Genomic DNA, 19,641 nt, shown 5'->3' with positions numbered 1-19,641 from the left:
ACCAAAGATCTTCATTTGCTTCACTAACTCAAGTAGAACTCATCTAATAGCAAATAAACATTTTAGTGTTCATTTTCATTTCATCATATATACGGGCAGATGCTGTTTCTGGACATCAATGCAAAAGTGCACATAGGGCCAAACCAAAAAACAGTTGTACCAGGTGGCTCTTCATAGGTTCAATTAGACACCTACTTTTCCTCCATCATGCCAGATATTTGGGCTCGCCTCTGTTGATTTGCAGAGGTTCCTGCCAAAAGCTGTAACTAATAAAGTAGGCCAATTTGATGACAAGTAACAAGATACTCTAAAATAGAATTGCCCCAATTTTCTACTGCTGGAGCTGTCATTGATTTCTGGGTGCATTAACTAAAATATACAGGTGTTAACGGCATAACAGTGGAGGAATATGACAAGTTCATTCAACAGGAAAAAAAAAATAACTTGGCTCACCTAAGTGAATTTGGAGGTGGCTCAATTTCAATTTGTGGATGATGTTCAATCTACCACATCTGCTTCAGAGGTTCTGGCTTCCTCTTGCTGATCAAAACTTTCACAGAATCTCCTTGAGTGTTTAGGTACTAGATGAGACAATGAAGACCTCAAATGACAGAACCTAAGTAGAGTTACTGCTCTGAAAATGTTTAGAAAGCCTTGTTGTTTGAACAATGCTTAAAGCTATTTTTGTTATAATAGCTGACTTTGCAATCAGTTGCATTTTATTACAATACCAGTAACATGTGCAGTGTATGTAAAATGGGATCCTGCTTATTAATAATAATCTTTCCTTTGTTTGATATTATTTAAAATACTACAAGTGGTGTGTGTGTATGTATTTTTTCATAGCAACCCATTTGCTTTAATAACTTTTAAAGATGCCTGTTATCCTCGTCTTTTACTTTTTTTTTTTAGTGCCTGCTTGTTATTCTTTTCAAATGAGAGCATCTTTGACTTTAACTGTTTCATAAACACAAGCTTTTTGTTCTTGGTAAGACCTAGGGTGAAAATATGAAGCAGATACTATCACACTGTGGTAATTTGGTCAACCACTCGAGTGCTATCAATATCCACCATTTCCACACATTCAATTTCCTCCCGGTTTTCAGGATTTTTCTTCTCTTTCCTTTTTTTCTTAGAGGGTGGCAGGAAAGTCAGTATCACAGGTAAAATGGCAAAGCAGTGAAAGAAGGTGACAAATGCTATTAAAAACAAGCACCTGAACAGTGTACAGGTCAGATTTGAAGGCACAGCTGCGAGAGGAAATAGACCAACAATATAACAGAGGTAACTCTGTAAAATAGCTACTCCATGCACTTCCAGGGCATTTTTGACCCATTTAGTTCTTGTGAAATCTTTGCCCAGAACAAATGTGGATAACAGTGGAGCACAGTTGTCAATTGTGTAATTAATTCCATAAATTAAGCATAGCACAGAAATGCAGTCCAGTTTTACTTTCCATAATGTCATGAAGCCTATCACTCCAAATTCCACAGACACAACTGTTAGAGTGATCCAGACATTAATCAGTGAATCTGCCACCAGGAATGCCGAGAAGAAGAGCAGGAACAAAGCACTGATGCAGGAGTTGTGCAGGGGGGCTCCCAGAGAGGAGGCATATCGATCCATGTACACAAAAGATGGATTAAAGACAATAAACTTTACCTTGGAGGTCACAGAAAGCCTCCTCAGAGTCTCCAAGAGATCATAGAGTTCTTCTCTGTTCGTTTCCATGGTCTTGGCCACCAAAAACATTCTAGAGGCCACTACATCAACTTCATCATTGTACTTTTTAGAGAAGATGATGTCCTCTTGAAAATGTGAAAATTGAGGAGTTTTCAGGAAGGAATTCCTCAACATGTCTGTGAAATTTTTCTTAGGCAAGTCAGTGGACACATTGAGTTTCCGAAGATAATTTAAATAGCTTTCAAACCAGGATATCCGCACAAAACCTTTAGTGTATTCTAGAATGTCTTCTTGGACACTAGAGTTCCAATATTCTATGGACTCGTATATGTAAAACCCAATAACAGGACTGTAGTTGTTGAAGTACTTTTGCTGGGCAGTAGTATACTCAATGGTTTGTGTTGCAGTTGCTACGATGTTACGAAGGTCTGACCCTTCACTGACCTGCAGATAGCCCATTAAGGCAAAGGAAATATAAATAAGGTAAAAGAGGACTACAAAAGGCTTGACATAGGTGTTGGTTATCCAGTCACAGTAATAGCGTTTGAGGAAACATACCAATAGGTGACTCTCATAAGTGTTTGCTTCCTCACCTTCAGCTGTGTCCTCACTGAATCTAGCTGTCAGAAGAAACCTATACCATGCTGGCTTCTCCTGCAATACCTCAGGCTTTGGAACTTTTCTACAGAATATACTATGCTGGTAATTGTTTTCTATGTAGCCAGTGAACACAAGGCTGGAACCATAAAATGAGAGTACATAGAGGTAGTTGAAGAGGATTGCAATACAGGAATTGCAGCAGAAAATCCTGGCTGCCTCAATGTTCGTGAAAGGGCTGGCCCCTATGCCAAAGGTGACCAAGTACATGGCAGTGGTGAGAGAGAAGGAGAGCATGGAGTCTGCATAGACTTCTGCAGTTCGCTCTTTAACATGTTGGTCCTCTCTAGTTTTCCTCCACGAGGATAACATTTCAAAAGTCCCGTATAATCCATGACCTGAGGAGGCAGAAAAAGATCAGAGCAAAAGTTTAAAAAAAAGCAAATCTTTGTAAAGAGGGAGATCAGTTTGATCATGGGGGCCTAATGGATCATAGTAATTATAAACAACTTTAGTGGTATAGGTTTGGAAATGCCCGGGATATTTCCTGTGGGGAAGTACATCTGTCTTTTGGAGACTCATAAGTGTTCATCGATAGTTTCTTCTAACATAGATAGAGGAGCAGAAGTCATCATAGTCCCCACTAGCCTGAGAAAGATGGGTGAACTTTTTCAGCAGAGATCTGAGTAGACCTTGGCTTATTATGCCTTTTAGACGTTATAAATGTCAATAGCTTATAGGACATTTTGGTACATTTTGGCTGGTGGAACACTCCAGAGAATATTGCAGATATTGATAATTTTGTTTTTATATTCCCATAGGTCTGATAGAAGGGTCATCACAGAAGAAAGCAGTGGGCAGAGTATTATTAATCAATGTTGATGCCTTCTTTTAAAATTGGTCAAGTAGAGGGCGTTAGTGATGAAGAGGCACTGTATTTAGTTTGAGTATTGACAGGAAACTAAATCACAGCCTCTTTTTTCTTCACTAAATGTAAAGGTCTGAAGCAATAAATCTGAGAAATGGAGGAAAGCAAAATAAGTAGGAACAAGTTTGGGTGGAGAAAAAGACAAGAAGAAATATATACATTAAAAAAACAAACAAGATTTATGTGAATCCTCACTGCTACTGCTGAAAATGACAACCAAATTCAGGGTTTATGATGTGCATTTCTCTTTAGAAATTTATTTCACTAGTCCTAGCCATTGACAGATAATGTACCAAGTATACAGTGACTCTGCCAACTTCTTAATACTATTTAGCAGTGGCTTCCACGGGAAAGGACCAAGTTGGTAACAACTTCTCTTAACTGCTTAGTGCTCTTGACTCCCTGTTTAGGATTCCAACAACATGGGTGGCATAGAAACAATTACAACACTGCCCATATTGTCATTGCATTCCACTTCTTGGAAATTTGAGCATGTCTTTTGAACCTCTCCTGGTTGGAATAAGACACTTTCTTGTTGAACATCCCTGAACTTCAAAGCCACTGAATCATTGAAAACCCCATGAAAATGACTCATCATGGCTTCTGAGAACCCCTGTCTTGGCACCAGGATTAGAATATCTAATACTCTGCTACTATACCTTGGCAAATTTAATCCCATTATTGAGGATAATACTTTACTCTGGCTTGATAGTCTTGTTTTGAAGAAAAAAAGTAATTTAAAATATGAAACCATGTATAATATGAGTAGAGTGAGTCACCATTATCCTACATGCAAAATAACTGAGCATATGTCTCACCTTGCATGCAGGCTGGTATTTATATCCTTATTGTAAATTCTTGACCTCAAACCTGATATCATTACAAAGCAATGATACAAGCCTGTTTCCTTAGAGGGATTTGCCATTCATCTTAATTTATTAGACATCATTTTACAGCTACTTTTAGAGGTCAGGCCAAGACTGTCAATTTGATGACTCGTACCTTGACCTGTATTAAATTGGTGTACCTAAATTCCCCTGATATGAAGTTAAAAAGTGTATTTGTTGACTGACATTCTGCTGTTAATTATGTTTTAGACAGTTAACAATGTCTACTCTCCAGAGGGAAGGCTAGTTATTAAATCTGCTTCTACTTTTCTCTGGATAGACTGACCAACTTTTGATTAAAAGTAAACCAGTATTTGTCAATGAGTAATAAGAAGACTAATACCTCTGATACGTCAGTGCCCTGGGGAAATAATACTGACCATTTTATCTGGGACCCTGAAAAACAAGTAAGCTTTGGAAGGTAAACTCACTTCAAGAGGTTCTTGAAAAGTGCAATAGTTTTTAGAGTAATTACTTGTAAAAAACAAAACAAAACAAAACAAAACAAAAACAAAATCAAAACTTCAAAATATGGCAGGAGAACAAAGATCATATAGTAGAATTAGCTAACCGTATAGTAGGATTTTAGCTAAAATTATGTGTAAACTGAATTTGAAATTAAATATAAATTAAAAATAAAATTAGTGTTATACTTTGTAATGGTGTTAGTTAACCCTGATACTTGTTAGACAATACATTAAAACTCCATTTCTTAGTGTATTGTAATAATTTTAAGAGCTGAATGAGGGAAACACTTGAATTAAAAGAACAAAAGGGTGATAAGTAGGGGTCCAGGATAAAAATAATCACACTTAAGGAAAAGTTGAAAAAACATTGTTAGCTTGTCTTGAATTGTGTTTCTATCCTTTAAATGCCCATATAAATATATAGTTTGATCTTTTTCATTGAGTCCTGAGTCTTTTTGCATATGTTTTTGGTTCAAGGGGCACTTCCAAAGAGAATCTAAGTTTTATTCTCCAGAACCCTTGGAAACAATTCCTCCTCTCCCATCCCATACCCTCTCCTCTCCTTTCTTTTCCTCCCCCTCTCTTATGCCTGTGTGTGAAGGTCCTCACAGAGGTCAGAAAAGGCTGTGAGATATAATCTATTCTATCTGATCGCTCATTTGTTTCTGTCACTACTCCTGATAGGCTAGAAACTTGTTTCTCAAGCCACACTTGTCCATCAGATTCCTGGACCCTAATAATACAAATTGTAATTGCATAACATCTTAAAGGAGCTCTTGAATTTCTGATATAATTGGTGATGCCATAATTTTTTCCTATACTTCAGTCAGTCAAGGAGAAGATGAGTGCCAGGAGAGTTAGGGACACCTCTTAGGGATGTTTTAGCAGCCTGGAGTGCCTGCCTGGATTTAGACGGAGGTTACAGCTACATGTATGCTTAAGAGGTTGGCCTATTATCTTAAAGGAAAGATTAATTGTGGGAATCCTGTTTTCTGGCTTGGACTCAAGAATACGCACACTCTAAGAGCCCATAAAAAGCCCCCCAAATTCCTTCTACATACAGAATTTCAGTTGAATTTCCTTCAGTTTTAGCCTTTAAAGTTTTAGTTGTAATTGAAAACTTCTTTGGGGGAATGGTTTATAAAAGCAGCTTCCATTAATGTGGGGAAAATGAGACAGAAAATGGGACTGCCTGAAGAATAATGAGGACATCTCACCAAACAGCAACATCTTTTCCTTCCTCTGCCAGCCAGCCTTGGCTTTATCTTTTACTGGTACTCTAGAAATTGGGCAAATGAGAGTTAAAGAAGCTGGGGGGAGGTAACTTTTCATGGGATCTGTTGCTCTCTACTTTCCTGTCCCATGGTCCCATGAGGTGAGTAATTTCTTTATATCTCTTAACTTAAGCACTGGAGTCCAGCCAGTAGGACTTGGAAGCCAAATTTTACAGGATGTAGTCTAATGTATTGCCCATAGACTGAAGACACATTTTCTGAGGTTTGAATATTATTTTATTCATTAAAAGGGGGTGCTTTAAGAGAAAAAAATATTGTTGTTTGCTTCCTATTTAAAACATTATTTGGAGCTGGCAAGATGGCTAGTTGGTAAAGGTGCCTACCAGCAAGCCAAGTTTAGTCTGCACGGTTCATGTGGTAGGTAGAAAGAACTGAATGACAGAATTTATTTTCTGACTTTAACTTGCTTGCTATAGCTGCCTTGGTAGATTGTAAACAACCCTGAAGGCTTTGGCTACATCCCAGAAAAGAGCTTGGATGAAAATGCAATTAATTTGTGAGCATGCCTGAAAGTCACCTTAAGTAACTGGAAGATTAGTGTATGTGTGCATGTTTGTGTGTGTGTGTGTGTGTGTGTGTGTGAGAGAGAGAGAGAGAGAGAGAGAGAGAGAGAGAGAGAGAGAGAGAGAAATACCTAAAATTTTAAAAGTTTTTGAAGGAGGAGCTCTATAGCAAGTGTATTCATAAAGGTTCTGGTAGTAAAGTTCACTTGGATAACTAAATTAGTGCGGTCTAAACATCATGTTCCAAATACATTTTAAGTTTGTTGACCAGTAACATCATAGAGGTAATGGGAGTCATGATTTATAATCAAAGGGACAGGTCAAAATCTCAGACTTTCCTGTATCATAGTGAGGATGTCAAGGATACATTTCATGTAGTCAAAGCAGAAATCGAAAGACTCGCCAAGGGAAACTATTAAATGGCACAACTTATTCTATCAGAGATTGAAAGAAAAGTCTTTTGAAACATTTTCTTTTCATTTCAAAACATATCCAAGCTGCATTTCTGTTTTTTATTTTTTACACTGCATGCCTACTGTTACAAGAGTAGGAGTCCATGAGTAGTAATTCACACACACACATACTTCCAAGTTCTACTTATTCATAACCAATTGCTGTGAGGTAGCACAGGATTTTAATTAAGCCCTGAGCTAAGGAAAGTAAAACTCTTGAGTACTCACACACACAATTTGTGCCAGCTGTGTGAATCAGAAAAGGATGGTGCTTTTATTACTTTTATTAGCAATAAACTATGGGACTGTCTGCCATGTAGCAAAATAAAATGTTAAGGATTTAAGCTAATAACTCTTCTTTTCCAAACATTATTTTTGGTATCTGTATCTGTAGTGAACTTGCAGTGTTTGGAAGTAATGAAGAGAAAAAGCAGCACAGATGATAAATACCACTAATGGTACAAGAAACTCAGCAAGCTAATCCTCCAGTTACTTAGGATGACTTTTAGGCATACTCAAGAGATTAAATCTCACTTTCACCCAAGCTCTTTTCTGGGGTATAGCCAAAGCCTTCTGGGTTGTTTATAATCTACCAAGGCAGGAATTCACTAGCAAATAGTTGCGAGTTAGCTTTACCCAGAAGATATGCTTCTAGAAACTAGCTTATAAAGTGAATCTTGTTTTTAAATTATTTAATAGTTTTCAATGAAACTATTTGTTTTTGCTTGCTTGCTTTTTCAATAAGAATTGAATTGATGTACTTTGTACTTCTGGATCTGGTGAATTTTTTTTCTCTCCTAAGCTCAGATTTCCCTATCTTTGCCAATCCTCACAAACACAGCATGGAAACTGACTGCTGCCTTTGGATGCTCCTCAAGATTTAATCCCTTCCCTACTAGCAGGACTTCCTCAGCTTGAGTTCCTTGAGGAATTGCTGAGAAGAGGAGTTATAATGAGATGGCTTACTGGTAGATCATCTTTAAGTTTTAGTATGAAAATGTGTAATATCAGGAGAAAATGAAGTCACATATAATGTACCTGTACTAAATTTCATATATGGAAACAAAACAAGTACATTCATTTTAAAAACCCAAAGATTAAAATCTCTATTTAAAACATATTTTACTCTTAGACAAGTTTCCTTAAGTAGCCCGTGTTTATAAAATGTTTACTTCAATGACATCTGCATAAATTCATTATTTTTGTTGTTTGAAGAGGAACTTTCAAGAATATATATTTCTAGATTGAGTAACTTCTATTTTCAGGGAGAAGTTCATTAATGGGGTTGCATTTAAACTTTATCGTTAAAAACATTTACTTTGCTTGGCTTCGTCTAGCCTGCTTTGGCTCACTGTTAGGAGTAAAAGTGTACTCACTTAAGTAAAAAAAGATGCTGGCATCAGAGAGAAATAAATGCATCTTAGTTTTTCGACTATGGTCTTGATACATATTGGTTATTCTAATCATAACATAAGGTTTGAATCTGAGAAAAGGTTTTGCTTTACTAGACAACTGCATATGAAAGTCCAATAAATTACTTTGTTAATTTATCTTTATTTAAAGATAGTTAGATATTCTATGTAAATATGTTAGCATACTTAGATGTGATATGTAAATACACTACATAAAACCAGTACATGTAGATAGGATCCATAATATATGCTATGGAAATTGTGTAATATCTTTTGACATGTATTTATGGTACATCATATTCAAGCATATTTTATATATTTATATTTAGATATATACAGAGATATAGCTGTGTTTAAAATTAAATATGTGCTGTTATATAATATTAATTATTGTTAATCAATTCTAATATATAATATGAAGTAATACTATTATATACATGATATCTACTATAGCGAATATTATAGATAATATATTATGTACACAAATTACACCTTTATACACATATGAGGTGCATAGTGGACTGATGAGGAATTTATTTACCTGTGAGGCAGAGAAATGTTAATGCTGCTATATTGATCAATGCAGAGAAGATGAGAAGAATGCTATGTACATTTGTATTTAGTTAATAATGTAAATTTTAAGTGAACAGCAAGAATTTTTCACAAGGACTGTGACTCAGCTTGTGCAATCAATCCTATAGAACCATTTGGGTCATTTTGCAATTTTCTGATATTCTAGTCCAAACAGACACTAGCTGTTTTCCTTACAGTCTATTTTTCCAAGCCCAGTGTCCTGATGTTATCCCTTGCTACCTGACCTTCATGGGATTGGCTGCTCTCCCATTCTTTGGCTGAGACCAAATCAGCCGACTACCTAGAGGTCACCTAGGATACCTATATCAAAGGCAAAGCTCCCTTATTCAGATGACTTCTGACTTCCTCAATCTGTGCTACCAGACATTTCTTAGTTTACTGATGAGGAGCATATTAATAAAACTTGTTTAGTTTTACTTCCACCGTAAGCTATTTTTCCACTTTCCCTTTGCAATAATATGACTGGTGAGAACTAACCACAAAACTAGATTCCATATCTCTTTATACATTGTATAGCTATAGACCATTATTAATAGTAGAAAATAAACTTTAAAAATATTGTATGGAATCATTCTCCTATTTTGAAAGATTTCATTTTTTTTGTTGTTGTTGTTCTATATGTGATGTGTCTCTGTGTGCCTGAAAAGGCCAGAAAAATGTATCAAGGGTTGTAGCTACCCAACTTGTGTACTGGAAACTGAATTCTAGTCCTCTTGAAGGACAGCAAGGGGTTTTAGTCATTGATCTATTTCTCCAGCTACAATTACTCTCTTATTTAGAAATCAGATGGACAAAAAAATGAGAACCAAAACATTAATATGCAATTTGTTCTATGAACTATTGAAAGTATAGAGTTTTGTATCTTAGCTATGTATGTATACATTACTCTATATTTCTATTCCATCATACAGATTGTCATATTGTTGCAAATAGCATATTTCTATTGTAATGTGCTGTATTGAACCATATGAAAATATTATTTTTATCATTCAGAAATTATTAGATACTAGTACAATTTTCATTTTTCACTAAAAGATGGTTGGATATTGACAATTTCATATAAACCTTTGTTACTATATGGAGGATTTTCCCCTCATGTTCTAATAATTTAGGAATCTATTAGAAGTTTAAAACCTTTCAAGTTTGTTTAAACTGATAGTGAGAATAAGTAATGGATAAAATTATTCAGTTGTAACTAACCTTGCACAAGTTAGTGCAGTCCTCTTTATGAGCCACATACATTGCTATCACACTTCAAGTGGTATCAGTGAGAACGAACATTAATGTTTTGCTTTCTGCTAAAAAATTCAGACGATCTTAGAATATACCACTGAAAGAAGACTACTGATACTATCCTTCCCCTCTAGCACTTAAAATACCTTCTATTCCCTACTCATATTCATGAAACTGTAACATCTGGCTAGGTAAGTCATATAAGTGCTGTGTGTTTCACTGGTTAGATAATTCAGAAAAGGGCATCCTGGACTTGACATTTGACATCTTCAAAATTGAAGAGTATTTTTCATCTCATTTCATCTCATCTCATTTCCAGGGCTCTGGAATCTCAACAAAGGCAAAGTGACCCTTGTAAGTTAAAATGCCACACAGAAACTGATATCCAAATTATCTTTCACAATGACTTCATTTTTCTCTTTTATGTGCATGGAATGTTTATAAGAAACAAACTTCCCATGTGCATAAGGAATAAAACCTTCCTTCTGTTCCTTATACATTCTTCAAATTTCTATTTCTTTCTTGACTTATGTGTGATAAGCAAATCTGTGCAAATAAATACTATACCTGTAAGGAGAGTTTGCACAAGCAAAACAGATGCCAATTTCTTAAATCATATTCATCTGGACAACAGATGAATATTGAAGACATTTTATAACAGATTAGAATGATGCTTATAAATATTAACACCTCACTACCTGACACTAATATAGCCAAATAAATTCTCTAAATTCTAGCAACTAAAAATGACAATAAACATTTATAACCCTGCAGACCTTTGAGGATTTCAGCTCTAGATAAACTACCCTGACTCATCTGGATAGAGATTTTGGCAGAACTGGAAGTGTCTAATATGCAGACACTGATGAAAACCATTCTAAATCATGAGTTACTTATTCTTACATCATTGCCAAGCTGATTCATCTCTGTAGGACATATTCCTTTTGCCAGAGATAACATGTATCATCTGAGCTAGAAACACACAATCAAATCCCATTATGATAAACTGTCAGTGTTTATTCAAATTTTTTCCTCTTGTGTAATTTTGTCAGTTTAACACTACTTAACACATGTGGTCTTACAATTTTTCATTGTGAATCATCTGCCATTATTTGGCTGGATCTGGGTCACACTAAGGATGTGAATTTGAAATTTATAATTCTTGCCATATTATAGACTTATTTAATAACCAAGGAGATTTCTGCATTCAATATTTTATAAAACTTTTTTCTTTTAAATGAAGATATATGTGTTTGATTTGATATAGTTTTACATGACAAACTAAATCAAGAGGATTTTTTAATTTATTTTTTTATTTATTACAGTTTATTCACTGTATCCCAGTGAATATCACTGTGTACAGTATCCCAGCTGTAGCCTCCTCTCTTCCCTCCTGCTCTCCTTCCCTCTTCCCCTCCCAAACCCCTTCCCCAGTCCACTGATAGGAGAGGTCCTACTCCCCGTCCATCTGTCTCTGCCATTCAGGTTTTGTCAGGATTGTCTGCATTGTCTTCCTCTGTGGTCTGGTGTGGTTGTTCCCCCCACTCAGGGGGAGGTGATCAAAGAGCAGGCCAATCAATTCATGTTAGAGACAGTCCCTGCTCCCCTTACTAGGGAACCCACTTGGAGACTGAGCTGCCATGGACTACATCTGTGCAGGGGTTCTAGGTTATATCCATATATGGTCCTTGGTTGGCATATCAGTCTCAGAAAAGACCCTTGTGCCCAATTTTTTTTGGTTCTGTTGTTCTCCTTGTGGAGCTCCTGTCCCTTCCAGGTCTTACTATCTCCCCCTTTTTTTCATAAGATTCCCTGCACTCTGCCCAAAGTTTGTCTATGAGTCTCAGTATCTGCTTCAATACCCTGTAACCAGATTAAGTTAAGCATAAATAAGCATTTTATGTTATGGACAGCAGATTACTAGGGAGCTAATTGATATGTAGCATAAACTCTTAGTGTTTTATTTCTTGTTGGTATTTTGAAATATTTACTATTATTTTAGAAGTAGTCATCAATAAACAGAACTAAACATTGGTCTTGAATATAAATACATTCATCTGCTCTTGCTTATATTTCATTTTATAATCAGACTCTAAGGATTATCTGAGAAATCCAAAAGAGCAAGCATCCTAAATCCAGGCATTGTTAGCTTTATGAACTTATAAAACACACACTACATTGTGCAAAGTCTTTTTTGCAGATGGACCTTAGCTACAAAAATATTTAGTTTCCTTTCATGTTGTGACTAAGTAATGTGAGAACGATATGGGCTGAAAATGTACAGAAAGGTTGCACGCTGATTGTCAGAAAGAAAAACTTCCATCATATCAATGCATGTAACATTCCTCACAAATCCCAAACAAGTCAAGAGAGCTCTGTGCACCTGGTGTACTTGTTCTCTTCTACTGCAAATATTTTTTCTTTTGTTTTTATGGTTGTTGTTCCGTTTTGTTTTGAATTGAGTTTGGTGATACTTAGTCTCTGGAGAGTTGTGGAACTGTTTAACCATGTCTGGACTCACTTTTTTGTGGCACATTTTTAAAATTAATTAATTTATTTACTTTACATCTTGGTAGGAAGTTCCTTTCCCTCTTCTCCTTCCAGTCCCTACATCTTACCTCCTCTCATCTCCTTTCAGTCTTTCCCTCTCACCTCACCTCTTTCTCCTGTCAGAAACAGGGAGACTTCTTCCTATGGGTATCAGCCCACCTTGGCATATCAAGTAGGAGTGGGCACATATTCTATTGAGGCTAGACAAGGCTGTCCAGTTAGGGGATAGGGATCCAAAAGGCAACAGTCAGACACAGGCCCTGCTCCTGTTGTTAGAGGTCCAACATGAGGACCAAGCTTCACACTTGTTAAATATATGTGGGGAGCCTAAAACCATCCCAAGGATGCCCCCCTGGTTGGTGGTTCAGTCTCTGTGAGACCCTATGGGTTCTGATTAGTTGTTTTTGTAGATTTTCTTGTGGTGTTCTTGACCTCTCTGGCTCTTTCAATTCTTCCTCACCCTCTTCTGGATTTATCTTTTAAAGACACTTCTCTCTCATTGCATTGTTCTACCCTAACATTACGCAAATAACCTCCTGTACCAACACTGTCTGACATATTAATTTTTGTATTTTTAACTATATTTTTATTTATAATGTATGCTTAAAGTAGCTTTAAAAATACAAGGTAAGTTTGGGGAAATATTAAAGATTCTATTAATTTTATTTTGTATAAACTATTTCAAGAAATTTTGAATATTTTTAATTCATTGTACTTAGTAAAATTAGGTTTAAATATTGTTACTTGAACATTAATTCTAAAAAGCTTTAAATGCTGTAATTTTATGTTTCTTATTTATCATTAATTTTAAGAAGCTTTAAATATTTTAATGTTCTTTGTGATCATTGGTCATTAGGTGGAGTGCCACAAAGCCAAACTTTCAGTCCTTTTCCAAGCTCTCACTCCCTTTTTGTCTCATCTTAAGAACTTCTCTATCTCCCTTCAGTTCCAAACCAATTTCTTATTCTTGTTTATCTTCCTCTTGCAAAAGCAACAACAGAAACACTATTTTTAAAATGAAAAGTTAAAAAAATCCAAGCACTCAAGCATGTGACTAATCATGAGCAACACATCTTAATTTAAACTTTGACTCAACTCTCTGAGGAAGTTACTAATACTCATTCCTCCCCACTCTTTGAGGAACTGCCTTGGCTTCCACAATCACCCTACAGAGTCTTGCAGTCAATTTAAAGGGGAAGATTGTGCTCTGTTCTTAACAGACTAGATGCAGAAGGTAACTGCAACTCCCTTTTCTGTTGTTTCCCACAGTGATAACTAAATTGATCTAGCATATTCTCAAACTGCTTAGTCTCTCCACAGTGCCCTGCTTTCCACAAAAGCTACTGGTATATGTTTATTGACTAGGTCTCAATTCCCATAGGTCACAAAACACTGAGGGCAGAATGTAGCTCCACTAAACCTGCTTACAATTTAACTGTAATCCAGCTGAGATTTCTTAAGAAAATTGTGTTTTTTTACTTACATTCTAAAGCATGGCATAAGATAAAATAAAATGTGATGATGACAACAACAATAACAACAAAATCACAACTGTCTTGTATCTTATCCCAAGTGACATTTTAATTTGCTAGAGAAACTGATGAGAAGTTGCCAAAGAAAATGAGGGATGGGCAAGAAGCTAACTTAACCTCATTAAATCTTTGGCCCACAAGACGTTTACACAGGACCTAGTATCCTAGACATGCCATTTTCAACAGCAGCAGACAGACAGGCAGGCAGGCAGAACAGCTAATGCTAATGTGACTTTGTTTTGAGCATTATCTCTATTAAGAAATTACTGCTGTTCTTCCCCAGTAAAAAACTCTGAAAGAAGCCAGGCCCAATGGCACATACCTGTAATCCCAACACTTGGGGAGGCAGAGGCAGGCAGAGGCAGGCAGAGGCAGGCAGATATATCTCTGTGAGTTTGAGACCAGCCTGATCTACAAAGGATGTCCATGTCAGGCAAGGATACACAGAAAAACCGAGTCTCGAAAAAACAGACCCCCCCCCCGAAAAGCAAACAAACAAACTTTGGACGAACCCCATGAGCACTCTAAAATGTTCATACCAAGATTAATATAAAAGATACCTTCCTACTGATATTTCAAAGGGTACTTTCCCAAGTTCCTGTTTACTTGTCACTTTCTTTTGTGTGATACTCATCTACTCTTTTACATTAATAGATGGAGAAAACAAGCAAGGCAGCCTAGCCCTTCCATTTGCAATTCTAAATTTCCCTGAAGGCTTCTCACCACAAAGTCACCTGGGGAGTTTCTACAGATGCAGAAGCAAAGTGCTGAGGAGTTACTATGAAGTTGGGTAGCCCTCAGTGAATCCCACACAGGGTTTCTATGTAAATAACACAGCTTCCTCACCCTTCAGGAAGAGCCTTTCTGAGAAATGGTCTACCCAAAATTCTAGAGGACTTCAGGGGGAATGGTCAACTCGTGTCCATAGCAGTACTCTAACGTAGTCGGGCTGTTTGCTTTCCTGTCTCACCTCTTCACTCCCATGCTCGTGCTACTAGTTCTTCTAAATAAACTACTTGTATATACATCCCCTACTCAGGTCTGCTTTTGAGGAAACACCCTAATACATTCAGCCAAGATTGGTATCTGGCAAATACTACAGAGCTACTAAATCTAGAAACATTGCTGGAGCCAAAGTCTTTGTCTTTCCGACCTATGACCACTATTGACAGAACTGGTTCCAGGCCTTCTCAGAAAAGGGAATATATACTATAACTGAAACAAAATTGTTAAATGGCTCTTTGAGAAAACTAATTACTATCATTAATAGGAAACAAACAAACAAACAAACAAACAACAAAAACAAGGGAAATGAAAGGCAGTAATTACCTAGCATAACAAAAGGGAGTCCCAGGAAGGTGGAATTATATTTCCCACCAGTAAGATTGATGATTCCAGCTGCAGTGAGAGTGGCTAGGCTTATGGTCACCAACCCGAGTAGGCCTAGCCAGGGTTTGCTGCGGACACAGTCCTGCATAGAGCAGCAGAGGATGGCCATGGTGACTACCAGGATCAGGCTGGTGAGCAGGTAACGTTCTGCTACACGGCTGGTCTTCTGGAAATCTTCCCTCAGTGACGCGGATGTGTACGGGAATATTTGGACTTTGCTGTTGGATTTCTGGAATAGTCTGACAGTGTCGCAGAAGCTGGACTCCCACCTCTCAGCCACCATGTCGTTGAGACTGTTGATTGACTGTAGGTAATAGGTGAGCTGAACGGCCTCCGCAGATCTCACCCGGTCCTTGCTGTGTACAGTGACGCCTCCCAGTTGGTGGCCATTATAGACGGCCCTTCCATCCTTCAAGTGAGTTATCGGATACGTGATAGCGAAATTGGTCCGATTGGTGGCCCGAGCGTTCTTTAGCTCTTCTAGGACGTGGACTATGTCATCCACAATGCAAGTCTTATCATTATTCAGGACACATATGTGGGCAAATGTATAATTAAAGCCAGGCCTTGGAACCTGGATCTTGGTTACAGCAGTATGCAACTATGGGAAGAAAAACAAGAGTTAGATTTTTTTTAATGGACAACTAGACATTAATAAGTAAAATTAGCTCTTTTTATTCTTATTCCAATTTATTCATTTTATATCTCTACTGTAGTCCCTTCCCTCATCTCCTCCCAGTCCCACCCTCCCTCACTCTTTCCCCCATCTCTTTCCTCTACTCCACTGAAAGGGGGGCTCCCCTCCTCTGCCATCTGCCTATAGCTTAACAAGTTTCATCAGGACTGCCTGGATCCTCTTCCTCTATGGCCTGGCAAGGTTGCATCACCAGAGGCAAGTGATCAAAGAGCAGGCAACTGAGTTCATATCAGAGGCAGCCCCTGCTCCTCTTACTGGGGAACAGGTATGGAGATTAAGCTGCCTCTCAGCTACATCTGAGCAGGGGTTCTAGGTTCTCTGATGCATGGTCCTTGATTGGTGCATCAGTCTCTGCAGGACATCCTGGGCTCAGTTTTTTGTTGTTGTTTTTGTTTTTGTTTTGGCTTTGGCTTTGTTGGGCTTCTTGTGCAGCTCTTGTCATTTACATAATGGAATACTACTCAGCTACTTAAAACAAGGAAATCATGAAATTTGCAGGCAAATGTAAAAAAGATCATCTTGAGTGAGGTAACCCAGAACCAAAAGACAACCATGGTATATACTCACTTATAAGCAGATAATAGCTGTATAATATAGGATAACCATTGTAAAATTTACAGACCTAAAGAAGCTAAACAACAAGGAGGACTATAGTGAGGATGCTTAACCTCATTCAGTATGGCAAATAGGATAAACACTAGAAGCAGTGGTAGAAAGGGAACAGAACTGGAGCCTATCATAGATGGACTCTGAAAGGCTCCACCCAAGAGGGGAATTTAAGCAAATGCTGAGACTCACAGTCAAACTTTGGCTAGAGCACAAAGAGTCTCATGGAAGAAGGGGGAAATCGAAGGACCGATAGGTAATATATGCTCTTGAGATTTAACTATTTCTTCTTTTTAGGAAAGGGAAAGTCATTCATTCCATCTATAAGACAGAAAGTTTAAATGAAATAAAATGTTTTGCCCATAGACCTCAAATACGTAGTAGGGATGCAAAGACATACATTGGGTCAACAGTTTTCACAGTATGTGGTGCCCAGTCTAGCAGCATAAATCCACCAGCTTGTCAGAAATACAAATTCTTAGGTCCTAGTCTGGACTTGAATAATCAGATTCTTTGGAGTATAACCTATTTAGAACTGCTGGAAGATTCTCATGTTGCTAACACTTGAGAAGTGTAGCATTAAAGTACCAATATTACTCTATTTATGATCAAAATGGTCTATAATATTAGCAAGTCTTATATAGGTTTCTTGTTTATAATTTTTCTTGGAAGTGTGATGTAAATGAAGTCAATGAAGGTACAGTCTTGTATAAAAAGGTCTTTTGAAGTTAGTCCCTTACTGCCAATTTGCAGCACCGCTTAATAATCTTATCCAACTACTCTCTATTATAAAAGCCAAGAAGTTTACCTTGATAACTATGCTGAGTAGTTTTATGTCAATTTGACACAAATGAGGATTATCAGAAAGGAGGAGACCTCAACTGAAAGAATGATATCAGGGTGTAGGCAAGCCTGCAGGGAACTTTCTTAATTAATGATAGATGTAGGAGGGCTCAGCCCATTGTGGGTGGTGCCATCCCTGGGCTGGTGGTTCTGGGTTCTATAAGAAAGCAGGCTGAACAAGCCATGTGGAGCAAGGCAGTAAGCAGCACTTCTCTATGGCCTCTGCACCAGCTCCTGTCTCAAGATTTCAGCCTTACCTGAGTTATTGTCCTGACTTCCTTCCATGACCAAAAGTAATGTCAAAGTACTAAATAAACACTTTTCCCAAGTTGCTTTAGTTATGGCATTTCACCATAGCAATAGTAAGTCCTAACTAAGACAATAGCCGTTTGTCTTCTGTTCTTTGTCTGCATAGGTGGGAAAGGCAATAAATAGTAAGAGTCTAGCTCATAAAATATTAAATTGTACAAAAGTAGAACAACAGGACTTCTATATACTTCAAGGACAGGAGTGTGCTGTGATAGAGTACTTGCCTACTATGTGCAAGACCCTGGTTTCTAACACCAGTGCTACAAGAATTATTCTACACACATTGACTAGTGTCAGATTGTAGTCGTGTCAAGATGCTTTACACTTACCATCAAAGTGCACATGAGAAGATAACACCTACTACATTTCAAGCACAGGTCTAACCATTAGCACAGATTAGCTGATTTAGAACTTATAACAGATCCTAAAGTAGGTATGAACACTAGCCTTGTCTTTCAGGTGAGGTAACTAAGGTAGAGAAAATAAATCATTTGTCCAAGATCACATGAATTATAAAAGGCAGAATGGGGTTATACCTAGCAAACTGAACAGGGCCTGTGTTCTTAGGTTCTTATCATGTATATCTCTAGGTGCCAGAACTCCAACAAGGGTTCCTGCCAGCAGCTGATTTCTGAATTTGTGCTTTTATGACCCTGCTAAAATTCATGTGTGTTTATAGAATCTAATATCTTAAGTGAGAAAATAAATAGTATGTTTATAAAGGGATTAAGGAATTTAAATGAATCACTACCATGTGCCTGCATATTGCACTTTACCTCTCCTTAGTAATTCAGTTTATAACGAAAATACCAAGGCTCATAGAAGCTTTGCAGATAGGGTTAATTGACATCTTAAAATGGCATAATTTCAACTCCAGATACATTGAGCCCTAATTTAATTGTTTCAACTCCATAACCAGTTATTGTCATGGAGGCTTTGTCTTATCTGTGTAAACGTGGCCACTCTGCAAAATTAGGTCAGTGCAAGACATGTGTTGGTATGTTAATTAAACAAGTGTATCCATGCCTGTGACTAGCAAAGGGTGGACTTTTCCATGAGTGTTTGCATGACCCTGTTATATCTTCTCTCAATCTGTTCTAAATGGGTTATTGGTTAAGATGTTTTGCTGTGTGTGTGTGTGTGTGTGTCTGAGTGAGTGGGATAGTATGCTTATCTGAAAATGTCTGAGAAGCACCAGCTGTTAAATTACTTTACTTAGCCAAGAGATGGAGTTATTCATCCTAACTCCCAGTGTCCCCTTCCCTTGTATCTCTTCATTAACACCAACCCTTAGGTTCAGAAAATATGTTGCTGTATTATATCTGGTTAAAATAGTTTAATTTATTTCGCATATAGTCTTCCATATATTCCTAGTAGGCTATTTTTTTTTATAGCTTGAATGATGTGCTAAATTTTTGTATCAGTGCTTTGAAATTAATGGCTAGAAAAATATCTTTAAGTGGTTTTAAGCTCTGAAAGTATCTTTCTGTTCACTCTTGTCTAAGCACAGGCCAGCAAGTCTTGATTAGGATCATTTCTAATCATCAAAAGCTTCTAAATTTAAGAGGTTATTTTGGAAGAAGAAAAATATAAATAAAGAATATAAGGATGAGAGAATTTTGATAAGAGTTAGAGAATTTAGTTGAAAGAGTCAGAATAGCCTA

At 37.2% G+C, this 19,641-nt stretch overlaps 1 protein-coding gene across 1 annotated transcript; it reads right to left on the bottom strand.

Annotated features, from left to right (window-relative positions):
* Positions 1-793: 793 nt before the first annotated feature.
* Ptchd1 (patched domain containing 1) lies at positions 794-18,321 on the bottom strand. Its single transcript, XM_055618663.1, has 3 exons — positions 18,307-18,321; positions 15,463-16,123; positions 794-2,678 (listed from the first exon to the last, which is right to left on the bottom strand). The coding sequence occupies exons 1-3, from the start codon at positions 18,319-18,321 to the stop codon at positions 1,024-1,026; spliced, it is 2,331 nt and encodes a 776-aa protein (XP_055474638.1). The 3' UTR covers positions 794-1,023.
* Positions 18,322-19,641: the final 1,320 nt, after the last annotated feature.

Source organism: Psammomys obesus, unplaced genomic scaffold, assembly GCF_907164565.1.
Source record: "Psammomys obesus unplaced genomic scaffold, mPsaObe1.curated_primary_1811, whole genome shotgun sequence".
Lineage (NCBI taxonomy): Eukaryota > Metazoa > Chordata > Mammalia > Rodentia > Muridae > Psammomys > Psammomys obesus.
This window is presented reverse-complemented; position numbering and strand designations above follow the sequence as displayed.

What these genes read in the sequence shown, in the direction of transcription:
- Ptchd1 (XM_055618663.1), bottom strand. An exon ending in ACTCCCTTTTGTTATGCTAG is followed by an intron (nt 2,679 to 15,462) that starts GTAATTACTGCC and finishes CTGCCTCCTCAG; the next exon opens with GTCATGGATTATACGGGACT.